General features: G+C 34.4%; 2 protein-coding genes across 7 annotated transcripts; one reads left to right on the top strand and one right to left on the bottom strand.

Annotated features, from left to right (window-relative positions):
- On the top strand, positions 693–5,015 carry LOC109851310 (early nodulin-like protein 3). The gene is made up of 3 exons (XM_020421370.1): positions 693–962; positions 3,651–3,971; positions 4,387–5,015. Exons 1-3 carry the CDS (start codon positions 782–784, stop codon positions 4,728–4,730), a joined length of 846 nt encoding a protein of 281 aa, XP_020276959.1. The 5' UTR covers positions 693–781; the 3' UTR covers positions 4,731–5,015.
- On the bottom strand, positions 3,933–17,881 carry LOC109851309 (tRNA-specific 2-thiouridylase MnmA). Of its 6 annotated transcripts, XR_002249762.1 has the most exons (12): positions 17,457–17,881; positions 13,734–13,808; positions 12,237–12,290; positions 11,879–11,957; positions 11,658–11,785; positions 9,335–9,418; positions 9,072–9,155; positions 7,447–7,598; positions 7,120–7,267; positions 6,667–7,018; positions 6,321–6,559; positions 4,532–4,719 (listed from the first exon to the last, which is right to left on the bottom strand). XR_002249762.1 is itself a non-coding variant. In XM_020421369.1 (10 exons), the coding sequence occupies exons 1-10, from the start codon at positions 17,808–17,810 to the stop codon at positions 6,719–6,721; spliced, it is 1,458 nt and encodes a 485-aa protein (XP_020276958.1). In that variant the 5' UTR covers positions 17,811–17,881; the 3' UTR covers positions 6,565–6,718. The 6 variants fall into 6 exon arrangements, 1 of the variants encoding a protein (XP_020276958.1); XR_002249764.1 differs by lacking the exons at positions 4,532–4,719; positions 6,321–6,559 and adding an exon at positions 3,933–4,056; XR_002249765.1 differs by lacking the exon at positions 6,321–6,559.

The following is an 18,051-nucleotide window of genomic DNA, read 5'->3' on the forward strand; positions in this document are numbered from 1 at the left end:
ATGCAAGAAAGACTCAAATTTCTTGGATAGTGTAGGTTAGATTTACTCTTTATCTCAGAAACTACTGCCAAAATGTTTTCAAGATCTCTTTTGATAAAGCGTATAATTAAAGGGAAGGATCTATCCGTGATTAACGAAATAAAAAAAATAAAAAGTTTGCGTTAAAAATCTATTAGAGTACAAGGCGATTTTGCCTATTGTTGGAACCGATCCACAACCCACGATCATTGTACGAACGATCCAGGGGGGAAGATTCGGTGAACCAGTGTTTAATAAATATTTTAGGTTAATTACAGATAGACCCCTGTATTACCTTACAATTGCAAATGGACTCTCGTTTTGCAGATAAAAGAAACAATTTGATATTATCATCTGTTTAGCCTATCCGGAAAACACATATAATAACCTTAATTACTACGGACTGGACAACGAATACATTATTATTTGGTCGAAATTACCCAAAACCTAGTAGCAAGATATCTTCAAATTAAAAAAAAAATCAAAAAACTAATTAAATCGATCCAATTCCACATCATGTTCTATACAAACTAAAGAAATATCATTATTATCTCTTAACACTGGCAACCTTGAAATTATAATCTCGTAATTTTTTTTCCTTCCTATACTATATCTCTAAGCAACTGTATATATATATAACTAGCTCGATTATTTTCATTTTTCAAGCACTTGGAACCCTTCTTGCCTTGCATTTTCATCTGGGTTCTCTTCTCCTCTCTCTCTCTCTCTCTCTCTCTCCTCTCTCTCTCTCTCTCTCTCTGCCATGGCTTTTCCAAGAAAAAGCATCTGTAATTTTGTCTTTTTCGTGATGATGCTCTCATCTTTTGTGGGGAGCTCAGGAGAGTTTTATAAAGTTGGAGATAAAGTTGGATGGACACCAAATCATAATGTCAACTATAGTGCATGGGCATGTTCTAAAACATTCAGGACTGGAGATGTCCTTGGTGAGTTTATTATGTTAACTCTGTTTTTATTATAAAATAATTAAATAATTTTCTATGGCACAATCTGCAGTTGTAATCCAATTTCGAAAAAAAATTTGGCTTTCAAGCTAGAATTTTCTTTTTTTAATGGTTCAACTTCTAATCCTCTAATTTACATTCTTTTTCAATTTTGTTTCTATTTTTTAATCGTCATTACCACGAGTTTCACACTTATGAAGTTATCTAGAACTAAAAAAAACATTTCATCGATTTCTGTAGTTCATAGAACTTCATGATAATTATATTTTGTGTGATTTTTATTTCGGTTATATAGAAGAAAAAATATTGTAGATTATTTTTGTATCAATCTAATTTTAATTTTTTACGTGGACTTTTTATTGGAAAGATGGAGAAAAAGATTTACCCTCCATCAAAAATTAATAAAATAAAACAATATAGGAGCATCGAAGGATGATTTAGTTTGTTGAAATTTGCTTTTCATGAGATTTTATTTGGTACTTATGGAGTAAAATCATTTTGCAGTGATCATAATATAACTAAGATAAAGCTGATATTAGCAAATCATGATGAATATTTTTAGCGTATTCTATGCTTGTTAATGATCATAAACTTTTATATATGTTGATGTTTTGACGCATGAGGTGATCAGATTAATGACATTACTGTTATAACTAGAGAAATTTTTTTTAAAGAAATTGATTTCTGATAGAAAGGAAAGTTGTTATGTCATATCTATATCATTAGTTCATTACTAATAAATAATGAACTTAGCGAGGATAATGGAATATTAGATGGATGGAGGGATATTTTAATTGCGAGGGTAAAATCATAATTTTGTAAAAGAGATCCTTTTGCTTTCTTTTCTTTTTCTCTTATTTCTAAACCATTGTTGATTGTTGATATTTGAATTAATTTAAATAATTGAAATTATAAATTATTCTTTTTCGCTTTCTTTTCTTTTCTTTTTTTTTCTTATTTCTTTTTTCCTTTATTTTCTTTTTCTTTCTCATTTCTTATTTCTAGGATATTCTATATCATGATATGAAAATTGGATTTAAACTCGCAAAATTAAATTCCAATACTTTTTAGTTTCTTTTTTGTTTTAATTGCTTGTTCCAATTATATTATCCTTAAGAAGGACACTCTTCAACAAAATTGTACTAAGAAAATTTGTTGATTTAATTACTCTATAACAACATTACATAAATTAAATCATTGTCAAACTATTAGCATCTATATATAGGAGAGAATTAATTATATAACAAGTTAATATTTTTGCACATTCAAATGTGCTAGTATAATAATTTTCAAGTTTTGTGGGTGGAGCATTTATTAAGTGCAAGGCCCACATAATGTCAAGATCTGAGTGGAGGGAGCCTGCTCTTGAACATTCATGTCCGAGTCATGTACCCCCCATCCTACTTTTTAACATGCTCGCGATATCACTCACCGTCTTCTTTTTTTTTATTTTATTTTTTTTGGCCATTAATTTAATATCATCTTAGTTTGTGCGTTTAGTGACGGTTTAATTAACTATAATTATAATTGAAATGACGTTTAGTTGCTTGCTAATATTGTAAGAGCGCAAAAGAACGGTGACCTTTGGATCAGTGGTAGTAAATCATTAAATCTCTAATGTTATTGCATTGATTTCAAAGAGCTCTCCGTCCTTGCGCGCGCATAATATATATATATATATATATATATATATATATATATATATATATAGCTATATATTGAGAGAATTGAAGAAACTTGGTACCAAAGTTCCTTTAATTGAACTTGTAAGTGAGGTGGCCAAATCAGCCCCCTTACATCACGCTCTCAAAGATGGAGCACTATTTTTAAGAAGTAGGTGAAGGCCTCTCTCATCTTCGAGACGTGATGTGGGTGGGGCAATTTGGGGCCATCTCATACAAGTTCAAATGGAGAAACTTGATACCAAGTTTCTCTCTCTCTGCCTCTATATATATATATTATAATATATATAATATATATATAATATATATATATATATATATATATACTGAGAACTTATGTCAACTTAAGTTGACAAGAGCCCTTTTGCTCAGCTGACAAACTTTTATATACACTCATATATATATAATATATATATACAAAGTCACTTCATATCATATAAAGGAATCCCTAGGAAATATCTATGGTTAAGAAGTTTGGTGTGATATCAACTTAAGTTGACATAAGTTCTCTCCTCCTCTCTCTCTCTCTATATATATATATATTATATATATATAATATACTATATATATATATATATATATATATATATATTATATACAGAAGTTTCTCAGATCTCTCCTCTCTCTCTCTAATACTATACTATATATATATATATATATATACTATATAATATATACATATATATAATTATATCATATTCGGCTTGATAGCTTTTCTGACAGCTTGTTATTGTAGATGCTTAGTTAGGGGATGATTGGATTTCTAATTGGATTTATGACAGTAATAATTGTAATCCGAACCTTATTTACATCTTAAAAAAAGATTGCAGTTGTGACTTTCATCGATAGAAATTAATCTCTTTTCTGCAATTGTCTAGTTGAAATGAGACAAACAGCCAGAATTGACCCAAAAATGTCTCAGTTGCAAGCAACTTTCATTTTCTATCCATGATACGTTACTGCTCCCTCCCTTTCACGATGTGTGCAGGCTTTACATACAACAAGGAACACCACAATGTGATACAAGTGACCAGAGACGATTACCATTCATGCAACACATCCTCACCGCTCGCAACGTTCGCATCCGGCAACGATCATATTCCCATTATATGGAAAGGTCACTATTTCTACATATCTGCAGGCAAGAACGACTGTGCCCGTGGCCAGAAAGTCAATGTCAGGGTCGTCGTTGAAGGAGAAAGAGGAAATATTTACCAGGTTGGCGATGGAGAGGCATTGTTCGGTTCGAGCAATGTGAGCTACTCTGCATGGGTTTCTTCTAAGAACTTCAAGGTCGGAGACATACTAGGTGAGCTTACTTTTGCTACCTGTTAATTTTTGCATTGCTGTCGTCGTGGTTTACCTTCAACAACTATAAGAGAATAGGGATCTCCCTGCAACACAATGAAACGTCAAGGGAAATTTAGAGGTAATAAGTGGTGGTCTCTATAGCACAAGAGGCTTATTTGCAAATAGACAGAAGCAATACATCAATCCATGTTTTTAGGTGGTACGTCGAAGCCACAACAATTCAGACCCTCGACACTTTTTTCTTTCGTCGTAACTTTTGGCTCAAACAAGTGATATTGTACCAGTTACCATTACAAATCGTGTCACACGTTAATTTGTATTGATTGACATTTCCATACTAGTTTCTAATCACATTATGTAACTAAATACCGCAATTCTGCGATAAATAACATTACTATCTCCGTGATGTATAGTTTTCAGATACAACAATGAAGCCCAGAGCGTGATACAAGTGAGCAAAGAAGACTACCACAAATGTAACACTTCATCTCCAAGAGCAACCTTCAACTCTGGAAACGATCATATCCCCATCATGCACTATGGTCACTACTTCTATACCTCCAGCAACGCCACCCGCTGTGCCGCTGGCCAAAAAGTCGACATCAGGGTTCCATATCCTCCGGCTTTGATGTTGGGTCATGAGCCCCTTCCGGTATCTTTAGTTTCGGCTCCTGCGCCTGCACCAGCGAGGAGCGGAACGTACAAGAAGGGACTCAGTCTGGCTGTTGCTTTGGGTGCCATTGCAGCTGCAATTTGAAGTCTTATACGTTCTTAGGATATATTATCTCATAGTATTATGTGGAGAACAATTTAGAGTCATAGGTGCTATCTAGGAACAAGTAGGGTTGTTAGCGATTAAGATCTTTGTCTTTGTTTGAGTCCGTTATTTTTCATTACATTGCTTATATTGATTATTTATAGAAATTTAACCAAGGACACTGTTTTGATGCTTCTTTTGGCCTCCGATATTGCAGAGTATTAGGGTGTGCTTGGCAATTGCTTAAAACTGGGTCGCGCAGAATTGAACCTGACCCAATTTTTTCTTATTTTGTGTTTGGATAATAAAAAAGACCAAAATTGGCCCAGTTTTTTTAAGCCAAATTTTTGGCCTTTAAATGGGATCTTTTTCAAACCACCACCCCTATGGAATAACTCTAGCCCAGTATACGATAAAACCAGGCCAGGACCAATCTCCAGTTTTAAGGGTTTTGCCAAACTGGCCCTTAGTGTTATGACTAGTTGAGCATAAACAAATGATTTTGCGTCATGTCTATTCTGATATCATAACAAGAAACATTTTATCCAATTTTTTTTTAAGTTTTGGAATTATAAATTAAAGATTGTGAGAGATCAGAAAAACAAATGGTTTCTATAAATTTGTTCATACTCTTAATGGATTTTTTCACCAGATATTTTTACAGGAAGTTTGATCTTCTCATATATTGCCACTACGTTCAGCTTAACGACATTCATTCACGTCAAAGTTGGTTTTGTGCTGAAGACTGAAACTTGGTATCAGCCAAATAGTTTTTTTTAAGTCCAATATCCTAACTTTATTTCACTCATATATGGTAATTCATAGAGACTTTTAGCAGGACTACTGCTTTGATGTATAAACATCATTTTAGTCCTTTTTTGCTCCCATTTGCAAGGTTTTAATATTAGATATTGGGGAAATATCAGATATATGTGGGAAATATAAGGGTGCAATATTGGATGATGTGAATATATATGTTCTAAAATGTAATCTAAATATACATAATGAAATCTAAGCATACAAAATGAAAATAATATATGTTTAGGGTCACTAATTTACCTTTTAAAACACATAAAATTCTAACTCGGCATTGCAACATTTTGTCCAATTTTTTTTTGAGACCAAACGTCACGTGATATATTTGGAAAATCATCATTCACCCTAAAATTGCCAAAAGCGGTATATTGTTTACGACAAGGCATATAAAAAGGGCATATCGGCCAACATATTGGCGAAAATATTAGCCATGTTGGGGATATATCACCCATAATTGTCAAAAACAATGAATGATATCTAGACCATACCGTTTTGTTGCAAACCTTGTAAAAGGATGTATCAGCCGATATATTGGGCAATATCGGGGATATTTAAAACAAGCCCGTTTGATATTGCAAATTTGAACTTCTCAATCATAAAGATTCCAATTCATAAATGCTTATGACTACAAGTTTGATTCTTTATTATGATATCAACCTATCCAATTTGCAAGCCTATCATCGATCACATTAATAGCACTTTGGTACAATGAATAACTTAACTCCATATATTACCATATAGCATCAATCTTAACAGTAGAGGGACTAAAAGGACCTGGTTGTCACTGATGCGGTTTCCATAACTCTTCCAATGCACTGAAAATTTCTCACTCCACACAATTGGCTGCTTTCGGGGGTTCCAATGCAGAACCTCTAGGGACTGCAAATTTTATCACTTTTATTAACTACAGAATATCTGATAGTGGATCTTGTGGCTATTGCAGATCATAAGCTCTTCAATATTTTTTTCTTCATGAATATGCATTGTATTTCATCCTAATCACAGAAGAATTCCTGAATCCATATAAGTTCTAGTAAAATAGACTGCAAAGAAATATGTACATACAGGACAAAGCACTAAAAACTACATAAATTGTATTTAGTTAATGAGAAAAACAAACCTAGTTGTCAGTAGTAACAGAAATACCCAAAGGATCAATGTGCAGTTCTGTGCTATCTTTTGCAGTCAGCAGTTTCCTGATTGAATATTCTCACAGGTTTTCCTAGCTTTGATTTGTCTTGCAGTTGTGCAATCTCTAGAGCTTTTGCACAGATGGGAAAGCTCTTATCATCCCAAGAGTCCAAAATTACACCTGAACCAATGCAGCTATCACCATCATAGAAAGCTGCAAATTGACCTGCAGCTAAGCCCTGATCATCTTCCGATAGATCTACAGTCACGACCTCCCCATAGCCAGTGTCATCAGACTCCATAGTTATGCTGCAGTTATGAAAACTAGGACCATGTCGAACCTGAAACACATTAAGAAAAAGATAAAAAAAAATTCTGGCAGCTAATACTTCTGCTTTGCAATAAGATAGACATCTAAAAGGCAAAAAAAAGCAGATTTTACCTTGCACCGAAGTTGACTCTTCTTAGGTGGTGAGCCACTGATCCATTTCAATGTTCCCACACGGAACTTGCGCCTCTTTTTATCCAGTGAATAGTAGTTTCTTGAAACAAAGACTACGTTATTTTGCACATCCTTTTCAACAACATACCTGCATGTATATGGAACTCAACCATCAACGAACAATGTCACCTTTGCCATATGAGAGGGTAAGCCTTTTTAGAAAATCAATCTGGTTATCAGCACGATAAAGAAACTGAAACAATAATCAGAAAGATCTATACTCCCACAAATGAAGTTATACAAATTAACACATCAGATAGTATATACCATGGTCCTCCAGGAAGGCGCAGACCCTGGCGCTGGCCAACAGTATAAAACCAAAAACCCCTATGATCCCCAAGGTAATCTCCTGTCTCAGCTTCAAGAATTATACCCTCTTGCTCCCCAATATGCTTTGCAACAAATTCACTGAACTTCACCTACAAGTAAGAAGGTCCAATAAAAGGAAACAAGAATAAAAAAATTGCAATTAATATTTAAAAGAAATGCTCAAGAAAGTGTTGATTTAGATCGTAATCAATAAACAGCATCTGTTATCGAGTACTTTTAGATATTACGCTAAGAACTGACAGCATCTATCGGGAGAGAACTGCTCCCATGGCCTCTTCAAAATGGGGGCCTGCTTCTTGGAAATTGTTCAGGAGTTGACTATAGCAGCAAGCCCTGATGCACCTTGTCAAGGTGTTTATCCTGTCTCTGTAGGGCTCCCCAGTCAATAAACAAGGTAAATTGAGAGGTAAGGAGCAGTTTAAGCCGCAACAATGATATGTATCAGTATCGTGTCCAACGTGCCCCTAATACACACTACTTCAGTGACCACCAGAATAAACTTCAGGGAATTTGTCACATGCCTGTCCAAATCAACAATACTATGAAGCTTCTCCTGGTACTAATCTGATTGTCTTGCTCATCTTAGCAAAAGCACAGTTACAATTTGTTTCTTATTTTCCAGCCTACACCAAAACTGATTCTCAGCGGTGTTTTAAATATTAGCCGATAAACTAATATTATCAGCGATTTATCGGTTTTGGGGGCCTCCCGCTATGCTAAGTTTGATTTTAAATCGGTTATTGTTTTTAGATGTTTATTGGCTATAATGCAGCGATAAATTGAGTTTATTAGCCGATATTGTCAGCTCAAAATATTGGAATTACTGGCCTTTGGTTTGGTTTTTGGCTTGCTCTTTGGATGTTTAAGAAAAACTATGTGTTGCATTTGGAACATGGTTGTTTGGTGATTGATTAGATTATGTTTGTTTATGAATATTGACATGGCTCATAACCATAAAGTCTCAGCTTATTAAGTTCGTTTATAATCTCGTGATTACACAATAATTATGTTGATGACACAATAATTATGTTGATGATTCTTCATTCTTTATGTTATCTTGCTTTATGTTATCTTGCTATTTGAGTGTATGTTATTCCATTTTTACTAACTATGCACTCGAATGGTTTCATCGTGCGATAAAGAAGCAAGTTTCTACTATTGGTTAGTGATCTAAAACATGATTACTTACATTTTGGTATTTTTATGTTTCATTAAGTATGATTAGATTACATTTTAGGAAATTATATTATATATATAGACCATCCGGCAATATCACTCCAATAAATAATATAGCTCCGATATCCGCTGTCTGATATGGTTTTTGACCGTCCGATAAATCCCAGATAACCGATATCTAAAATCTTGATTCTCAGTATTGAATGTCTTTCCTTGAAGTATGGCTAGTTGAAGTGACATTAGACCAGATGTGAGTGATACTTCCACCCGTTATACAAGAGGACATGGAAGAAATGAATTTATAACATCCACTAATTTTTTAATAACGGTAAACAAAACAATGTTCAGGGAATACCATACTCAAACTGAACAGAATAAGAGTTTACCTTTCCAAGAAAACATATTCCTTGTGAATCCTTCCTGTCTTTATTTGGAAGATCCATCAGAGTTGCAAGCCTACGAACTTCGTCCTGTAGAAGGTTGTGCTATAAATAAAAATTATCTCATACATGTTTCACGCTAGCAAAGTGCACAAACTTACTGCCTTCTACTGAAGGGAAAAATAAAAACCATACAATAAACTAAGTCTCTGATTTGGCACGCTAAATACCATGTAAAGTAATAATCATTGCCTATAATTTTGCCTAACCTTTGAGATACAACCAAGCGGTAAAAGAAGCCGTTTAAGCTGCTTCTGTGATAGATGTGAGAGAAAATACGTCTGATCCTTAACCTGCAAACATTGGGCCGCAAAGGTCAAAAGACTTTATAGTATTTCGACTGCAGCAACTGAGGCGATTTACAGAAAGAACAAAACAATAATAAATTGGTTGATGACTTTAAAATTTCCAGGCCTCATCTCAGCTCTAGAAAGAATATTTTTTAAGATAATTTACCACGCAAGCATTTTAAAGCTTCAGGCTAAAAGGGCAATTTAGTCCCAGTACTAGGGCCTCCTACTCAAATTGGTCCTTGTACATTTTCCCCCCAACTTAGTCCCCGTAACCCTTATTAGATCTAAAGCTAGTTCTATTTTAACACTCCCTTGAAACTTCTGTTAAATAAAACCTCAAAGGACAAAACTACTCTGTTCTAAAATTTATGTATTTCTTCTAATTTTATTTCTTCCAGAATTATGATCAGCTTCTTGGCATAATAGGAGGTATTAAACTGCGGACTCGGTGGAAACATGCAGAGGATTTGCGCTTGTGGAGAATGCCATTGAGGACATTTTTTTGCCTTGAGAAGGTCACATTCAGTGAGTTGAAGAGCCCGACGAGATTCTTCACTTCGCCAGGAGAAGGTTGAAGGATCTGTGCTTTATGGAAACAAGTGAAGAAGAGGGAGAATAAGAACGGTTTCTTCATCTTGACGAGGGATTTGAACATTGGGATCAGTGAAGGATCTCACCTCGTTGGTAGAAGGGAGAGGGTTTATGCTTGTCAAGAAATTGCCGAAGACGAGGCAAGAAAAGACAAGATTCTTCATCTTGATCAGGGAGAGGAAGGGTCTCGTCACTGAGGTGCATCACATAGGAAGAAGGGTGAAGATCTGTGCTTGTGGAAGCAAGCGATGAAGAGGAGGGGACAAGGAAAATTTCCTTGATATTTGCAAATGGATGATCTAGATCAACAACATGCATCTTCAAAATGGATCTTAGGCTTTGTTGGTAGAAGGTCATCCAACTCTCGGCAGTTTCCTCCTTCAAAAATGGCTCAAATAAAAAAATCATTGGGTCGGTAACTGCAAGAGCCCACTCACATAAAATTAAGAGAAATATGTAAATGGGAAGATTGACATAAAAGAGAGAATACTCAAGGATGGAGGGAGAGAGACAAGTTGTTCCCTCAACAGATGCAATGACATATTGTAGCCTGCATTTCTTGACTTCAAGATCATTATTCCGGAAGAAATAAAATTAGAGAAATACATAAACTTTAGAATAGGGTAATTTTTTCCTTTGAGGTTTTATTTAATGAAAGTTTTAATGGAGTGTTAAAATAGGACTCACTCTAGATCTGATAAGGAGTAAAGAGGCTATGTTGAGAAAAAGAAAAAGTACGATGATTAATTTGAGTATGAGACCCTAGTATGGGGACCAATTGATCTTTTAGCCAAAGCTTAATAGATTCTAGTCTAAAGTTCATAATTTAGAACTTACTGAGGGAATTAATCCAGATAATAAACTATAAACTGAATTCAGTTCTTCCTCCCACAAATGATATCTTCTTGTCTGCATAGCACTTGGTCACAATAATGACAGTAACATAATGCCCTCTTTTACAATTAACTACAACAGAGCCAACAAACAGACCTTCTGTCCGAACTATTTGAGTGAGCTTCATAAAACTTTTCCTCAAGTCATCTTAGTTAAAGGATTATTTGTTAGTTACCTATATCTTTTTTAAAACTTCATCACTCCTTTCTTTTTTTCTTTTTATTATTATTATTTTATTTTATTTTTATTTTTTTATTTTTTTTTTTGGGGGGGGGGTGGCAGGGCAGGGGTCAGCCATAGTCCTAGTTGCTCCTTCAATTATGGTCATATGCTTTCTAACTGTTACACTTATCGGTCAGCATTAGCACCTCTACAACATGTCAAGTGGAGCTACTTCTCACTGTTAACAGTGGCATCCAATTTTATCCAATCTTTAATGATATTACTGCTCATCCAGCACATGTTCCCTAATACCCAATTCTTATCTGACCTTTCATGAGATTTTCCTTTCAAATTGATAGTGTGCCATTTGGCAAATGGTGCTTTATAAGCACTTATCTGTTATAGCCATACTGCTCAGATTCTATGTGAAGTCATAAAAAATGTGCAATATGTCAAAATTTATTAGCAACTGCACGCTTCACACTTCTCATGACTAAGTTGCCAAACAAGGCTGAATACAAAAAACCAAGCACTTACAGTTATGAAAAATGAAGTGATAAGAGAGTAGCAAGATATGTAATATTTTAGGTACCATGTCCTTAGACAATGATAGAATAGAAGGCATGTCATTTCCATCAAGGGATGAGTGAGTAACACGTGCATAATGTCCTGAAGCAACATAATCAAACTTCATGCTCTCAACTGCTTCCAGAAAAGCACCTAAACAAAAAAACAGACAGAAAATTATGGTCTAAATTGTATCCAAAAAAATTTGAACCCCTAAATTATCCATCAAGATGAAAAAATACCCACCAAACTTAATTCTTGTATTGCAAAGGACATCAGGATTTGGAGTACGACCAGAACGATACTCGCTGATTATGTGAGATACCTGAGAAATCAAGATATTAAATTCCAAACTAGAAACAGCTTAGCAAAGTAAGACGTGCTCTTCAAAAGAACTGATTTACCTAGATTTAACAACTATATAATACATATAGATAAACTACCAATCACTTTTATGAATAATTTAACTTTAAGAACATTCTCATGAATATTGAACATAATAAGTGGGTCCACTTTTCCCATCGTTGTCTGAGTATATACAAAATAAATATGTATGAGTAAAATGACTTAGAAATAATGCTAGATACACGATTCATGTTGTTACCACATTATTCCAGTACTCATCTGTCAAATGGGCAACTTCCAGAGGAACGTCAACCTACATCACAAATAAGTGAAACATGGTTCGTAAAATCATGCAAAAAAGAAAACAAAATGGTTATACACTTTAATAAAACACATAATTCATTAATAATAATAAAACAATAAACGGAAAATGGAAGAACACAGCTTCTTTTTCCATATACTTCCAACAGTGTGAATTCTAGCACAGAAGAAAAAGAGTGCATGTTAGAACTCTGTCACAACATTTGCACTTTCCATAATCTTCTAGGAAATCAATAAATTGGGGAAGATAGCATTTACAAGCACATTCATTGGCAATCTCTCGAAAGATTGCAGAAACAGACAACATTAAGGTATAATTCTGGAAGGAAGAAGAGGCAGAAGAGGGAGGGTGGGAGGGTGGGAACCTTTAAAACAAAATCAGAGAACATTTAGGTGTTATTTGGAAGCATTTGATAATCTTTCTTATGCAGCTGGACCAAGATTCACAAAATTGTCTGTTAATCTTCTGCAGCTAATTCAGTTTATGGATGTGTTTATGCCCATATCCAGATCAGAGAGCTTAATGATATGCAACATAAAGAAAGGTTGGAGGTCAACTACGGTCTGCAGTGCTATTGATGATTAAGTTTGTCTTAATTATTTTATTTAGATGCTTAGAAGGGTTTTCTTTTCGCCATAATTTTATTAGAGATGGCATATTTTTCTTGAATATTGAGTAAAGTACAAATATAATCTCAGCTTCCCTACATAAAGTGGAGGCCAAGACAGTTTACTACAAACATAACTTTTAATTAGCATTATAAGAACCTTTTATGATAGAATATGTGTGACTTGTTAAATACTATTTTGCATCGGTGTGCAATGGTGTTGCATAGATTAAGTTGGACCTCCAAGGCCTATATGTTGCTTAAGATTACGTTGGAGAACAGATATATATGATTGATCAAAGTATTCAGTCGCTCCAAATGTGTCTTGTATAAGATTAAGCTGATGCAAGGTGGTTTAGGTCATATAAAGAGATATTGGCCCAGCATCTTTCAAACAGAGATGTGCATCTTCAATATCTGTTGCTATGAAGGAAAAATCAATGGTGTCCTCATCAATCTCAGTATTTGTATGATTTATGATATTCTTAATTGCTCACCAAATTAACATGATAGTCTCTTGACTAACAACCATTGGAAACTAGAGATCACTACATCCACTCTTTCAACTAACTCAAGTTGTTAAAATAGATGTCCAGCAAGTTGTTAGCATCCAACATAGCTAGTACCCGGTATCCCTTTAAAGACTAAGAATAATAATTGCAAAAAGTAGCCCCGTAACCTGACACCAAGTTTGTGAAAGGTTAGATTGCTTGTTAATTGTAGTCCGAGTATTAGTTAAACTAGAATTATGCTGTAATGGACAATTTCAAGTTGTGCAACTTGGTTTCCCTTCAGAAGAAAATAAAATAGCAGAGACAACATCTGACCTTTTCGCAGACAGCTCTTGCGTACCTTAGATCGTCATCCCATGGGCACTCAGACCAGAAATTTTCAAAGTCTTCCTACGAAAAAATAAAGTATTAGTTACAGTTTAAGCAACTCCATTGAATCTTCATAATTTGAAATTAGAAAATTTAAGAAATATGAGAAGCATATGTCCAGTGGAACAAAAGATGCATGCCTTGTTATACCAAGATTGTGCAACTCAATATGACTTGCACAACATCATAATGGAGGTTTAATTCAAAGATCAAGATTATAGTTACTTTTAAAAAGGAAAAAAAAACAAACAAATATGAAAGGGCTACTACTGTTGGTTAGTTGCTCTATCACTTGATAGTTGATACACATTGCTAGCCAACACATTCATCAAGTTGAGCTCGTAAGCAAGGTGATGAGTCACATGGTATTAGAAAATATTATTTCAGAAAGCCCGCAATTGAGATCTCATTAATATATATATATATATACATATATATATATATACACACACACACAGACACACACTAGATTTTATGCACGTGCAATGCACGTGGTTAAATAGTGTGATTATATATTTTTGGTTTATTTTCTTACTATAATTTGTTCCTCGATTACACTTTGATTATTTATTTATTTGATGTTTGTTTGAATAGGCTACACCTAGTTTAAATTTTATGTTGATAGTTGAATTGTCATGAGATAAATATAATCTAAAGCCATTTAAATTTTCATTTCATTTAGATCGGCATGAAACCGAGCTTGACCTGAGGAAGTATAGTATTATGAAAGTGAAAACACTTGAAAAAATAACATTATAAAAAGAAGATGAATAATAAAGCCAACAAGCCAAGATGATTAATTTAAAGTAGGCTAAAATGACAGAAAATAGTTAATGCAAAAAATCATAAACTAAAGATTAATGCTAACTCTAGTACACTTTTATATGATAAAAGCATCCACATATGCATATGAAAGCACTAAAAATAGTTTTTGAAAATCCCTTCTAAAGATTCCTAATTTTACTAAAAAATAAAACTATTCTATAACAATTCACAAAACATTATCTTTTATTGCTTCTATTTTATTTTATTTTTTTGAGTCGAAATCAACCCTTCTTCGTCTTTATCTTTTTCCTGGGAATTCTAGAGTAGTGTCTTCATTGTCTACATCGATTGTGATATGAGACTGGAGCATGTTATCTTTTCTTGGGCTCATTCATCTTTAGTCTTCTCGTCTAAATTCACAAAGAAATTAAATATATTTCTTATGTTCAACACAAACTTATGACAATATGGACTTTGATTTTTTCCTGTTTTAATAAGAATAAATGTTAATTTCATATATATATAATTTTTTGTGCTTTTAATTTATTACTTAAATAAGGTTAGGAGCTACCTCTTTTTTCTCTGTAATAAATTCTTTTGTTGTGCATTCAATAAGAATTTCTGCTATGTCAGAATGTTACATTTGCTCTGTCTGTGTCATTTTCCATGATGATCTAAACTAAATACATTATATTTTTCATTGTCAATTTGTTTTAAATTATAATATTAATATTTAATTTTGATATATTTATTTCATGAAGAAGGGATATCACTTAACCTTGGTACTACATTATCGACGATTCTACAACATTTATTATTCAGACACTTATTATTAACATCTCTATCCACTTTCTTGTTGCAGCCTTTACAAACATAGAACCACTGCTCAACTCTATTATAAATGGTAGTTATCATTACCTTTAAGGTGTGATGGTGTGTCTGTATATTGGTAAATTATTCTTAAGTTTAATTATATGAATTTTAGAGTAGGTTTTCTAAGATCATACCTCTTTCGAATGTTATAATTGTTGTATATATTAGTAATTTAAATTTCTGCTGCATTTATAAAGAGTCTTAATGGAGATGTTTTTGTCTTGGTAACTTACTCTAAAAGAGCAATACATTTAGCTTTAAAATGTAATATTTTTTCTTTACGGTGTTATATGGATGTTTGCTTGGTTTACTTACTATTCTCTTATTTCTTTAGTAAGTTGTATCTTTGGATTGATATATATTATTGACGTAATTTACAATGATATGCATATCTCCTCTATAAATTTGAGATAGATATAAGGTGAATTTTATATTTAGTTATCTTTAATAAGAATTTTAGTAATAAAATATACTACCTTCATATTTAGAGATCTTGAATTCTAATAGTGCTATTACATCATTATCTTTGTTCGTGTCTTTAAGAATTGATCATTCGTTAGTAGTCATGCCTCTTAATAAAGTCACACGCAATGTCATGATATTATATAAGGAAAAGCATCGTCTTCTTGTGTGGTCTCACTGATCATCTGAACTGAACCATTGGTCCTCTTAGTCACGAAAGCTCTTCTTTTCCTCAAGAGAGGGGGCACGGGTCTTCGTCAGAGATCGATAGTTGACATTCGCTTTAGGAAGCGTCAGATAGAGATCGATCAAAAAAAGGAAAGGGCATTGAGGGCTCGGAAACTAAAAGAGCGTAGGCCAGTCAGGGATAGGAAAGCAATAGCTGAAGCTCGTCCTAATAGGGAAAAGGGAGCCCTTTCCAAGACCAACCTGCCATGCACCCACACTGAATCATTCCTTTTCTTCGATCTCGGCAATCCTACAATGAAGTCCATAGAAATATCTGTCCACTTCCATTCCGGAATGGGTAAAGGCTGTAGGGTTCCTAGATATGATAAAAGGAATGATTCTGTGTGGGTAACTTTATATTTTTTGCTTACGCAGAATCATGACATAGTAATTTTTATTTTATCTTCTATGAAGAATGTTTCTTTCATTAGAACAAAGTTGTTCAATATATTCTTCAGGAGGTATTCAGTCGATGTTTCTTTGATAAATATAACTTACGTTAGTGTCAATTAAAGTGATTCATGGACGTTCTGAATTCCATTTAAAATAAAAACTGCTTGATTCTTTTAAAGGATATCTTAAAATTTTCTAATAGTTTTCTATACATAAATTAGATGAGGGCATGGGAATGCCTAACAAGGTATCACAACCGCTAAGAATTAGAACACCTAAGTAACCCTTCAGAACGCCTAGTTAACACATCGGGCAAGTGGGTTCCCTCCTCCATCATGCATCATTCAAGTAGTAACTACAATCATTCTGTATATGTTAAAAAATCTAGAATTTTTGCATGTCGCTATCTGCCAAATGGCATTCAATTCATAGAATGTCATAAGCTGAATAGTCAATCCTTGAAGAAGCTAATGCCAATTCATAGAATGTCATAAGCTGAATAGTCAATCCTTGAAGAAGCTCAACGTTATTCATTACGAATAAAAGTGTTTGAAATGAATTATACTTCTAACACTACCTATATCCAACCAACTTCGTCAGTTCACATCAAAATGGAAACAAAATGCTCACAATTATGGTTTATTTGCACTTCCATAACCCAAAGTTTCACCCTTCCCAAACTTTGATACTCTGAATTTCTATTTTGACAATTTGACACCCCAAAGTTTTCAAATTGATGTTAATCTGACAATTGGATATCCCAACCACCCTAATTCCTCACTTTAAAAAACTGGAACCTGGAGAGTATCAAATGTCAAAATACAACTTCTATCAAAGTTTAAAAAAAGGGCGAAACTTTGGGGTATCAAAGAGCAAACCACCCATTTCTAGTCATACAAACCTATCAAAATCTCAACTTTCTCCGTTTCCCTGAGCTATTTCCCTCACCTGAAACCAAATCTTAAGGTAGAACGCGGTGCAAGAATGACCAGCAGCGTGGAGAAGGCGAAGAGCAACGCTGCTGTCCACGCCGCCGCTGAGGAGAACGGCGACCTTCAGCCGCCCTCCGGGCATCGAGCACCTGAGATAGGGATCGAGCTCGAGAGAGTTCGGGGAGATCGAAGGGATCAAAGGTGGGGTTTTTAGGGTTTCAGAGGAGAGGGGACCTGTAGCGAGAGGTCTTCTGGGGGTTTTGAGAGAGAGTTTAGCTAGGGTTTGGCGAGAGGGAGTGAAGATGGTGAGGTTTGGTTTGAAGAGAGAGGGGAAGGGAGAGAGACGTACTGCTGCCATTGCTCTCAGCATGAGATGATGGTTTTTTTTAGCGCTGGAGTCGGCTTTTTGGCGATCAGAAGGGGGAGAAGAGAAGGGATAGAATCATGTTTGCAGGGGAGAACAATTTTTCAAAACAGACCCCTTTAGAGTTTTATTTTTCAAAATCGACCGGTTTTTTTTTATTTATTAAAACCGACCCGATTTTGTGATTAGCAGCCTAATCACCATCCTAAATAGTCGGGGTTGCACCATCCTAAATAGTCGGGGTTGC

Source organism: Asparagus officinalis, chromosome 8, assembly GCF_001876935.1.
Source record: "Asparagus officinalis chromosome 8, Aspof.V1, whole genome shotgun sequence".
NCBI classification, from domain to species: domain Eukaryota; kingdom Viridiplantae; phylum Streptophyta; class Magnoliopsida; order Asparagales; family Asparagaceae; genus Asparagus; species Asparagus officinalis.

Bases quoted from the DNA above. Each gene is read 5' to 3' on its own strand.
- LOC109851310 (XM_020421370.1), top strand. From the start codon at position 782: ATGGCTTTTCCAAGAAAAAGCATCTGTAATTTTGTCTTTTTCGTGATG. The intron at 963-3,650 runs GTGAGTTTATTA...CGATGTGTGCAG, and splicing joins CAGGACTGGAGATGTCCTTG to GCTTTACATACAACAAGGAA. The intron at 3,972-4,386 runs GTGAGCTTACTT...CGTGATGTATAG, and splicing joins CAAGGTCGGAGACATACTAG to TTTTCAGATACAACAATGAA.
- LOC109851309 (XM_020421369.1), bottom strand. From the start codon at position 17,810: ATGCTGAGAGCAATGGCAGCAGTACGTCTCTCTCCCTTCCCCTCTCTC. The intron at 9,156-9,334 runs GTTAGGCAAAAT...AACCTTCTACAG, and splicing joins CGCTTGGTTGTATCTCAAAG to GACGAAGTTCGTAGGCTTGC. The intron at 7,019-7,119 runs GTAAAATCTGCT...AATGTGTTTCAG, and splicing joins AGAGTCAACTTCGGTGCAAG to GTTCGACATGGTCCTAGTTT.